The sequence below is a fragment of the Oryza sativa genome, chromosome 1, assembly GCF_034140825.1.
Source record: "Oryza sativa Japonica Group chromosome 1, ASM3414082v1".
Classification (NCBI taxonomy): Eukaryota; Viridiplantae; Streptophyta; class Magnoliopsida; order Poales; family Poaceae; genus Oryza; species Oryza sativa.
This window is the reverse complement of record NC_089035.1, coordinates 2,621,492-2,633,468: the sequence shown is the minus strand read 5'-3', so window position 1 is coordinate 2,633,468 and position 11,977 is coordinate 2,621,492. Positions and strand designations below refer to the sequence as shown.

Below are 11,977 nucleotides of genomic sequence, written 5' to 3'. Positions count from 1 at the left end.
TGTGTTATAATTTTCATTATTTCTTAGTTACAACAATGGATATAAAAATGTTGGTTGTAAATTTTTGTCTGCTCAATTGTAATTAATAGTTATTGTCATTGATATGGTTATACAGGGAATGGCATCAAACGCATATTAATATTCAATATATTTTATTTTCATCTTTGTAATGCATGGTATTTTTTAAGTAAAAAATAAAAATGAGAAACTTTTAATTCTACGATGATTTTTTTTCAAAAAAAAGGAAAAGAAAAAAAGAAGACTCAAAATGAGTCACCGCCCAGGACCTATGGAAGGCAAATCCTAGGCTAGAGATCAAAATTTGTGCGAAAAAACCTCTACAGCTTAATTACTTTTGGATATAGAGACAAATTTTGAAACATTTATCTGTCATCATTTTCATTTTCACATCAAAAAAAACTAGACAAAGACATTGGAAAAAAAACTATAGACAAAGAATTTTATTCATATAGTTTAACCGTCAAAAGCAAAATGATGGCACTTACGGTCTTGTCCGTCAAATCGCTGATGATTCTTAGGATTCAGGTCAGTAATTTCTTTATTAACGCCATATTTGAGGATATGCAAAAGAATGAATACTACCTCCGTTCCAAAATAAGTGCAGCCGTGAATATACGTATCCAACGTTTGACTATCCGTCTTATTTAAAAAATTTATGAGAAAATAAAAAAAAGTCACACATAAAGTATTGTTCATGTTTTATCATCTAATAACAACAAAAATGCTAATCATTAAAAAAAATCAATTAAGATGAACGGCCAAACGTTGAATACGAACAATGCAGAACTGCACTTATTTTGAGATGGAGGGAGTACGTTTCTCACTCTCTCTATATGTATGTAGTACTCCCTCCGTTTCAGGTTACAAGACGTTTTGACTTTAGTCAAAGTCAAACTGTTTTAAGTTTGATCAAAGTCTGTAGAAAAAAAATACTCCATCCGTTTTAGATTATAAGATGTTTTGACTTTGGTTAAAGTCAAATTGTTTTAAGTTTGACTAAGTTTATAGACAAATACAATAATATTTATAATAATAAATTAGTTTCATCAAATAAATTCTTGAATATATTTTCATAATAAATTTGTCATGGGTTAAAAATGTTACTACTTTTTCTACAAACTTCAAACTTAAAGCAATTTTTGACTTATAACCTGAAACAGAGAGAGTAGTAACATTTTCAACCCTATACAAATTTATTATTGCCAGGGTTACGGATAAGGTATACCCTTTACCCTTGGGTATATGTCATGCATCGATATGGTATATCTGCGCGTATATGGACGTTCTCTGTACACACTAAGGAAATTCACCACGGAATCCACATATGGAAAGATTCCTACTCGGATAGAACCGGGTCGTCATTGTATCATGCGGGTCCGATGTCTCCGAGTCCTACTTGGAGGTCAGTTGACCTGCAGTATAAAAAGGATCCCCGGGAAGACCTAAGACATCGAATCTTACTATCAACACACCTACCACAGCCTACGAGTCCGGAGTCTACAGAAGCCAAGTCGCCGGGTGATCTAGTCGAACCAACTCGACTACGGTCTCGTCGGTATCATCGAATTCTGTTATTCCCTTTGTAATATGTGGTTTTCACTATATAATCTCATATCAACTGAATTGGGGCTATTACCCATCAGGGGGCCTGAACCAGTATAATCTCTGTTTTCTGTTTCCTCGATGTCGTATTACGTAGATCCTCGTACCAGCGTACTCCAATACCCTCTATATCCGGTCTACGGGTATCCCCCGTCGATAATTATGAAAATATATTCAATTATTGATTTGATAAAACTAATTTAGTACTATAAATATTACTATATTTGTTTATAAACTTAGCCAAACTTAAAGTAGTTTGACTTTAATCAAAATCAAAACGTTTTGAAACAAAGAGTACATGTATTTAGAGAGATACTTATATATAAATAAATTTCTTAGGAAATTAGTTTATTTTTATTTATTTATTAACTTTACAATACCTAATTAACTTCATGTACCCTTGAATAATAATAAAAAAAATGAGCCGTAAAAAGAAAAGGCAGTAGTTGGTACCTCGTACGTTACTCGATAAGGTTAAAGATGCATCAAAAATGGCATTGGTGTAATTATCTTCTCTTTACATATACTGCATACGTCAAGTCAGAGGAACGTGGTGGCTGACATGTGAGCCCCACCGCTCACGGGCCCACCTGTCAGTGACCACGTCAGGTGCGAGGATCCGCTTTCCCAGTAGAGGCTCCAGTAGGCAGGTTAGGTCAGGTCAGGTACGGACGCATCCCCTCGATTCCCCTCTCCCCTCACTTTCTCTCTCTCTCTCTCTCTCGACGCGAGCAGATCAGATGTGCCGCCGCCGCCGCCGCCGGGCGAGCCGGCTGGCCGCCATGGAGCTGAGCTGCGACGCGCATCTGCGATTCGGGCCGCCCTCCTCTTCTTCGCCGAAGTAAATAATGCAAAGATGAGAATATGAGTCTAGCTAGAGGTGAGGAACTCCGAACTCCCGATCGACCTAGCTACCCCCCTTTAATCGATGCAGAGGCGCGCGCTAAGCTGCAATTTGATTTCATTTATTTCATGCAGTACTAGATACATATGTACTCCTGTATATTTGATGACCAAATCAACTTCGCATCGAGGCCGGGTTGCATACCTAGCTAATATCACCGACTAGATCTCTCTCCTTAATTAGTGCTGCACTTATTATCATATCAGATTAATGAGGGGTTTGGTTTGCCAATTAATTAAGTTGATGAAAAGAAATTTACTTATCGATTCTTAATTCATTAGCGATGACCTCCCAATTCCCATTAGTATGCTCTTGAGCCTCTTGACTGGAATCAAGTAGCAGTACCCAAGCAACTAATGATGAAGATCGATCTCATGGGTTAGCTAGAAAGAAAGCTCAGAAGTTCCGGTATATAATATCCAACAGTACTAGCTCCCCTGCACCCAAAAGAAGTGGTTCGTTTAAGTGGTCATTTGGTCGGCAAAAGATGCTAACCACCTTAACCTTGTATATTGGTTGTGCGCTTCATTTGGATTTTGCCGTTGTAAGAGTAGTTTTCGTGATATAAGTGTTACTGGTTTGGTTGTGCGCGTACTAGTTATGCACATACAGGGAATGTTCTTAGACGGTTGTATCACCTTTGTATAATTGGTTGAGTTTAATAAAAACTTTCATTATCTAAAAATATGTGTCACCGACATCTAGTACAAGCATATCATCGATGTTGGGTTAACCAAACTATAGCATTTTATTTGTACCTAATTAGGTTATTACCAATTTTCTTTTAAATCCATTTGTCCGGGCTCTATGATAAGAACACATTGCATTCAAAGCTTTTCTTTAGAAGTTCCCAATAATATAATATACCATACATTATTTTGGTCTTCAACTTTTTTCCCTCATCATTACAATACCCAAGTCCAATTTGGATGGCAAGGGCACTTTGCTTTTTCCCAAAAGTATATCATATACTATCTCCATCCCATATCATAGCTATCTCTGCTATTCACACATGCATTAATCACCATCTCAACGAATGTAAATATACGCTTGAAAATACCATATATCATTGTACACATGAGGATTTTGCATAAATCTAGGGTTGTGAAACAGTTTACCCCAAAGAGATAGTATGTTGGTTTTTCTTTTTTTTTTAAAAAAAAAGGATAGATCCTCTTGAGCCAGGTGTACAGAACTATTAAGTTAAGGAAATACTAGTGCAATTTGAAACAAACACTTACAATTGTTATTCTAGTTTTACTAAATGAAACATAATTTGTGAGGATTTCTTATGTGGCTCCATATGAACCGAGCATGATTTAATAGAGGATTATTAATAGTAGTTTAGATCAACTAAAGTTCACATTTATTATTTTTTAAATATATTTGAACAATATAAATGAAATATAAAACTAGCAATAACCTAGCGAGTTTGTTTGCGGTTATGCCAAGCGGGGCAATGAGAAAGTAGGGTGAATATATAATTTAGGGCTCCTTTGGATTATAGGATTTTCATAGGAACAATGAAGAATTATACTCATGAATTTTGTTTGGGACATAAGATTTTGAGTTTTCAAATTCTTACACAATTAATTTATCGTATTCCTCAATTCCATAGGATTATAAGCATAGGCTCCTTTGGAAATATTGTTTCTTTTTTTAAATACTGGGCTGGATTTTTAGGAGGGGTAGTTTTTACAAGTGAGGAACTACAATGGCGGGGAGAAGGACGATGACTTCACTTTTCAAGTAGTACAGATAAATAATTATCTCCATTCTTTCTACATGTTTGTGCATTATTACCTTTTTTTCATCAAAATCATTAAAAAACAACTACATGAAAGTAATTTTCATAACAAATTACCGATACCATTTTCAGATATTAAATATTAACATATTTTTATATTGTTTGTGAGTTCAGATTTCTAGGTTTGACTACACTCATTATAAAAACTTTATCTATTTTAGAACTGACCTCAAAATTCCTGTTGTATTTCATTTATGTGGGATTCAACATATTATATAATATTTTAGAACTGACCTCGAACTTCATCTATATACACTGACGTCAAAATTCCTATTTTTTTCTATAAGCTATTCGTGTCCAAATGAATGAATTCAATAATTCGTGTCGTATTTCATTTATGTGGGATTCAACATACTATATAATAATTCGTGTGTTTTATTCGAATTCCCATGTTCCAAAACACCCACAAACAATATTGAATTTACATATTATTGCAGTGGCATTGCCTAGCATGTACTACATCCGTCCCAAAATATAGCAACTTAGGACCGGATTAAACACATCCTACTAATACAAATCTGGATTGCCAGTCTAGGTTCACAGTTCTAGGCTGCTGAGTTCAAAAGGAGGGGTTAGGAACCCAACCCTTCAACATGTAAAACGAAGCATGGATTAGCGTATGATTAATTAAGTATTAGCTTAAAATAACTTAAAAATTGGATTAATATGATTTTTTTTAAAAAAGCAACCTTCCTATAGATCTTTCTTTTTATAAAAAACACAATTTAACAGTTCGAGAAACTTGCACGTGAAAAAACAAGGGAATAGAAGTTGGGAAGATGTAGTAAAGAACACACCTTAGTATGCGTCTAATCCTGTCCTGAATACAATATTTTGGAACGGAGAGAGTAGTAATGATATATCATGCTGAAGTAGTTGATGAAGCTGATGGATGATAGAAGAGAAGATCTTTTCAATTGGCAAAGCTAGTGGGGTATATATGCTGGCACACTGCTAATTACTACAACTAGGGGTGAAAACAGTCATAGAAATTTCCAACCGATTGACGCTCGTTTTCTACTTTAACTAGCCAAGCAATGTGAAAATGGTTACTGACGAATACTAAAACGGTAAAAAAAAACGTAAACAATTTTGCTATATACCGTCCGTTTCCAAATTTTGTTGTATTCTTATGCAAATTACCTCTTTTATAGTATACTCCCTCTGTCCCATAATATAAGGGATTTTGAATATAAGGGATTTTGATTTTTTGCTTGTTTTGTTTGACCATTCATGTTATTAAAATTTTTTTGGAATTATCATTTATTTTATTTGTGACTTACTTATTATCCAAAGTACTTTAAGCACAACTTTTCATTTTTTATATTTGCACAAATTTTCTAAATAAGACGAGTGGTCGAACCGTACGAGCAAAAAGTCAAAATCCCTTATATTATGGGACATAGGGAGTAGTATTTACCGTGTTTCTATTTGTTTCTTTATTTGACTCATAGTTTAGAGTCCCACCAATTCCTCAACAAAATCTCTAATTTGAGTTGTCGAGCACTTGGTTTGAATGGAGACAATTTACAGTTTATATAGTGTAATCTTGAATTTATTTTGTCACATTATATAGTTATTATGCAAAATTAAATGTAAGACTTTACAGTTCAGTGTTTTTTACCTTTATTATCAGTATTTGAGTGCTTACGCCGTACAGTCCCGTTTCTGATTTTTTTATGCCATTTTTATTTCTGCCTTTCTACATCCCTAACCCTATGTATACAAGTAGCATATACTCTTCTTCTCATAATAGTAGTATAAGATTTTGTGTGGATGTAGAAAGTAAAAAAAAAAAAAAACCAAATCCCGACGCGCATTAACGCATCTCTCTCGTTTTGGTGAGCAGCGGCGGCCACTGGCGGTGGCGAGTCGAGCAGCAGCTGCCATGAAGGGCGACAGGGTGCGGAGGGGGAAGGAGGAGGCGCTTGGCGCCGGCGGGGGTCAGCTCTGCCCTGAGTGCGGGTACGAGTACCCCAACGCCAACCCCAACCCTAGGCTCCGCCGATCCCACAGCAAGAACTGCCGCCGAAAGATGAAGATGCCCGTGGTGGCCGAGGAGGCTGGCGTGGCTGTGCACAAGCGGCGGCGTGGCTTGGCCGTGGAGAACGCCAGTGAGTGTGGTTCTTTGCTCGGGATTTCTTTGGGATATTGATGGTTTCGAGTTCTTGGGTTTTTACGGCGATGCCTTTGCGTGCGCTGTATGTATACAGGTCGGGGAGGAGGAGGAGACAAGGTGGTGCACGAAGGCTCTTCTGAGCAAGGATGCTCGGCGAAAGCTAAGGAAATTTCAGGTATAGATCTCATCTTTGCTTGCTTATTTCCCTCCTTGCTTTGATTGTCCACTACCCTATGTTATAGTTTCCTTAAACAAGGGGTTTGCAGCAGTTGCAGCTTATGTTGATTTTACTGGTTGCCTCCTGATGACTTGTTAGAAACCAACACTAGATTACGGTGGTTTCTGTAAACTAATTTGCAATATTGGATAGCTTGCTTCTGCTAGCTGTGACATGAATTGGGGAATTTGGGAGAGGAGCGGGGCTCAGACGTTTCAGTTAATTTGGTCGGGCGTCTTGCTAAGAGATTTGTTTGTTCTTACCCAAAGAAAAAAAAAGGGGCTTAGTGGAAGCTGCAGTCTGTTGTGTTGGTTTTTGTATGAGCTAAGGCTTGTTCTTTTGCTCTTGTTTTCAGGGATTCATATTGTTGATTTTACACCTACTTGTAAGCTATTTACTACAAGATTTTTCGTATACTTAAGAACTCACGATATTTCGTCAAGCTAGAAAGTATCCATGTTATGCTCTAGGTAGAAGCAATGCGTTACTGGCATATGGTGCACAATTGTTACACCGGAAAAGCTTTAGTGATCCTTCCATGCTTCATTTGCTAACTCTTTTAGGTTTTGTAGGAGAACTGGAGAATAATTTTATAGCCCCTGCAGTTTTCATTCTTGTCGCGGACATTTGTTGCTTTGCTTGTGTGCATATTTGGCAAGGATCAGTTTCTTTTCTTTTCCTTTTTACCGCAGGCTCTCTTTCTGTGAGTTGGTAGAAAAAAAAAGTTTGGTGCTGGTCTGGCTCCATATGTTGTTGATTTTGTTTGTTGTTTTGAATTGCAGCTGAGCCAAAACTGATGGCCGATGATCCAATGTCATCACATGAGAAACATATGATATGCCATCGTCACTATAAGCTCTACCCTACCAAGGTTGCACCACAATGCAATGATTTGTCTTTTGGACCATTTTTGGGTCTTCGTAGGAAGGCCATGATTGTGACTAAAGGTAATTAAATACTTCATTTATTATCCTTGTCAAACATACGTTTGAAATGATCAGCAGTAAGAAAGGTTCTAAAAGAAATTGTAGCCTTTTTTGTGTGTTTTAGTGTGCAATTTCTAAATCATCATTATCCCATAAGGTCTAAATTTAACTACAATCCCTTCTGCGGATCTGCCCATTGAAGTTTCAGGTTGGAGAGATGGAACTTTATGATACGTATATTCATTAGACGTTCTTTTAGACCAAGTCAAATACAACATTCTAGTTATGATGTATTTAAAATTGCTTTCTTTACTTTGCTACTAATGCTTGATATCGAACTGCTTAGATTTTCCCTGAAATACATTGTTAATATTGCTGGGTAGGCCTGTTCAAACCAGTTTGACCCAGTTTTCACGTTCAATAATTACTGGTAATACTTATATAAACAGTATCTTGGCTGCTGTAGAATGGATTAATCTAAATCAAACTAGCTAACTTATATACAAGCATTGACCTATAAAATACTTATAGAAGCACAACCTAACTAAGGGACAAACCTGCAGCTTGACTATCACGTGGTATAGGAGTTGTGGGAACGCTAACGCATCTATATAGTAATATGGTTTATATGATGAATTAATCTTTGTAGGCATTAAAGTGATGTCAGGAGAAACACTTGATTATAAGCCAGAAGGAGGCCGAATCATGTTCTTATTTGAGGTTCAATCTTTCATCCATATCATTTTCATTGTCTTGATTTGGTTATTTGTCACACATTGTATATTGGTCTTGTGTTGTAGGCTGGAGTTGTGGATGAACTGCATGCTAGTGCCATCAGAGACCCTATTGGTATATATTTGAAGGACAAAAATGAGACAATGTGCATTGGCTCCATAACCAAGGCGCAACCCAGGGCACGGCTCTGGTTGATGCTATCAGAAGAAATGAAGCTATTTCACAATTCTGAGAGGAGGTCGGTGTACTTCAATGGATATGAGTTTTATCCTATGTATAAGCGCTTGCATCCATTGGAGACATACAGAAAACTATGGGGTACATTCTACACATATCTTATTTTCTGACCTTTCTTTAATATTTAGAAGTTTGTTAAATTTTCATCTACCACTTTAGTTTTTTGTTGGTTGATGATTCTTTTAGAGTGGGGACTGGGGAGTACACTACTTGTTAAAACCTTTTCTTTTTGTTACGCAAAGTTAACATTTCCTAGAAAAAAAGGCAGATCAAGCTAAAGAAGGATTCCCCAATCAGTAAAGAGATGGGGGCAAGGCACGCTGATAGAAAATGGAGCCGATATTCTCACACGTCAGTGTGCAGGTTGTGGTTGTGGAGATGTCACAGGTCCAAGAGAGCAGAGAAAGGGAGTGATGTCCAAACCTGAAACTGCTGACAGTAAGGATGAAGTGTGTGAGCCCTTATTGGCTATAGGAGGGTACTCCTCTGTCCCAAACTAAGTCAACTTTTGTACACGAATCTAGACATAGCCTATGTTTAGATTTCATGTATAAAAGTTGATTTATTTTGGGATGGAGGGAGTAGAGAAGACAAGATGCTCATGCTGGTCACCTTGAAGTTGCACGATTCTAGGGTGGCAGTGAAGTTGCAATTGCACAGGTTATCAGCCAATTATCCACCTTTATAGAGTTGTGGATTTGTGGTTCACTGGTTAGGTCAGCAAGCCCCAACAGGTGGGGTAGCTGTGTCAGGCAGGCATCAGTGCAGCTTCAGGCAACTACTGGGAAACTATGACAACACCGAGGGTTGTGTTCGCTGAGGCAGCAGGTACACCATTGAGCCAACATTGATGAGGGTGGGAGGCTAGAAAAGGAGAAGGGGGAGTGGTAAGGGGTGTATTCGCTAGGGCACTCCTCGTTCATCCTGCCTTCTTGCTCCTATTAAACCTGAATTTTAATTGTAGTAGTATTAGATGATATGTGAATTTCTTGTCTTACATTGTACAAACAAAATCTAACAACTAATTGCAGACAGTTATGGCACTCATCTCTAAATTTAATTAGAGATAATATCAAACGTGTAGAAACAATTTACACATTTATGTTCTGCATACTGCTCCACCTGCCTTTAATCATACTTGTATTAAATGACTTCTAAAATCCAGCAATTATGAACATGAATGCTACTCCCGCCGTCCCAAAATATAACAACCTAGCTAACAAGGTTTGTCCCAAAATATAGCAACTTCTCCACTAACATTCACTTCCCAACCAATCACTTTTCCTACCAAGCTCCACTTCTCAACCAATCACAAACTCTTCCTATTTAGTTCTACTTATTTTCTTAATAACCGATGTCCAACTCTAAAACTTCTTATATTCTGGGACGGAGGGAGTACTTGATTATTTCTGGTGATCATGATTGCTACTTATGGTTCTAGTGGTTGTGTCTTTTATCATGTCCCCCTCCTTGACTATATTTTGCTGTGGTGATGACATTAAACTAGTTACATTTTTTCCCTTTCTAGTTGTGGAAGTGAAACCATTTGAAGATGCTTCTTTTAATCCTGTAGAGGATGAGAGGAAATATTATCTATTGAAGGTTTGAGATTCACACATCACCTCTTCAATCTTCTTGTTGCTTTTGCATATTTTTTCTTACTTCTGTTTATGCTTGTTTTGGGTTGCAGGTCTTTTCAACTGCGATTCCTAAAGAAGAAATTGATGTACATGTTCGATCTAACAAGGAAGTTAAAAGGCTTGGGGTTATTTCATCTTATGACACTTCATTCTCCTGTAAATTGGACTTTGAAGACCAGTTTACTCTATCACATACTTCACAAGAAGAGGATGTGGTATTCTATGGATACACACTTCGTCACGTACAATATCCTTTCTTTTACCTTTATTATCATAATATTTGTAGTTACAGATTTATTCATGAAGGCTTAGGCTACAATTCAACATAGCTATGGTCTGTGGAAACTCAGTGCGATTGACCCACCATGGGTTTGAGAGAGCAAGAGGAGGGGGCAGGGGTGTTAGATGTATTACATAGCTAGCTGTGTATTTACAGGGCGCTTTCTGCACTTGTAAACAGTTCCATTGTATACCTGTTGGTCCATTGCAATTCCAAGTCCATTTGTGCTTAACGGTACCACGTCAATGAATGCTAGGCTGGCACAATATTATTATTTGTTTACATTGATATAATCACACTCTGTTTACTTAACTTCTATATGATGATGGAACTTCGTTTGAATATAGAGGTACGCAACCTTCTTTTAATATTTCATCTGCTCTCTTGCTCTCTGTACTAAATTTTCTACTCTGTAGAGCTGCCTATCTCATGTCCCAGTCTTCTTTGCACAGTCAAAATATCAGGTTTACCTCTGTTCATCTTTTTAACGTAGGACAATGTTCAGTTTAGATTTGCAGAACTTTGATGTTTGCTTTAATTTGTTGTTAATACAGATGATCCAGAGTATCGTGCGTCTAAGGCACTCACTGCAAAGAGAGAACCAGAGATGACGATTGTGCCATATGTGCCAGATACAGTTACCTACTGTGGCGATTCTCGGTGATGGACCTATCTGGTGCAAGGTAACCTACGAATCATATCATGTTGAATTTGCGTCCCTTGGAAAGGAAAATATTTCAAAACTGTTTGCATATAACTTATTTTGTAACTCGGTGACGTGTTGAATTCTGCAAAGTTTGTGTCCTATCTAACGTTTTGACTCCCACCTTTGATCGAACGTAATGTAAATGTATACTGCTGCTGCTACTCTTTGTCTGTACGATTTCACCTTGTCGTCGTCAATTTGCCAAATATATTGTCTTTTCCCCAAATACATGCCATCCAAGTTGGCTAGTTTGCACTCGGTGCTGATGTGGGCTAACTGTTGTGTTGTGTCGACAGGCTTTTTTGATGTGAAATATTTCTGGAGCTGTCAACGAGACCTGAGACCCACGTGTAATTTTCCAATGAGAACAAAATGCTTTGTCACCCGAAGCCTAATGTAGGAGTATAAATTAACCACTGTGCGCTTTGTGCTCATGTATGTTTATAAACGTTCTGACTCCTGTCTCACGCGTTCAGATTCCCTGCAAGGTTTCGCGGTTCTGTTGCTGCGCGAACTGTTCATAACTTTTATTGTATGATCAGTCTTTTCTCCGTGTTGTTAATGGCTGGATGCCGGGACACTTGTTATATATGGCTTCACAACGGACGAACGAGCGATTATCAAACTTGAAAACCTCGTGTTCCACTTCTCTCCGTACTCTGAATTGTTTTTGGCTCTTACGTTTTCTGAATTGTTTTTTGCTCCTTGGAAAAATTGACACGTGGAAAACTATTTTACAAAGACTTCATATCATATATGCACAAAATCTCGTGTAGGTCTTCA

The 11,977-nt window shown here is 37.5% G+C and overlaps 1 protein-coding gene across 1 annotated transcript; it reads left to right on the top strand.

The window, feature by feature from the left end:
* The first annotated feature begins 2,276 nt into the window (after positions 1-2,276).
* Positions 2,277-11,847, top strand: LOC4325213 (uncharacterized). The gene is made up of 12 exons (XM_015768140.3): positions 2,277-2,503; positions 6,184-6,448; positions 6,548-6,628; positions 7,453-7,617; positions 8,246-8,316; positions 8,397-8,649; positions 10,097-10,170; positions 10,259-10,455; positions 10,821-10,837; positions 10,905-10,952; positions 11,043-11,171; positions 11,491-11,847. Exons 2-11 carry the CDS (start codon positions 6,223-6,225, stop codon positions 11,150-11,152), a joined length of 1,242 nt encoding a protein of 413 aa, XP_015623626.1. The 5' UTR covers positions 2,277-2,503; positions 6,184-6,222; the 3' UTR covers positions 11,153-11,171; positions 11,491-11,847.
* The last annotated feature ends 130 nt before the right edge of the window (positions 11,848-11,977 follow it).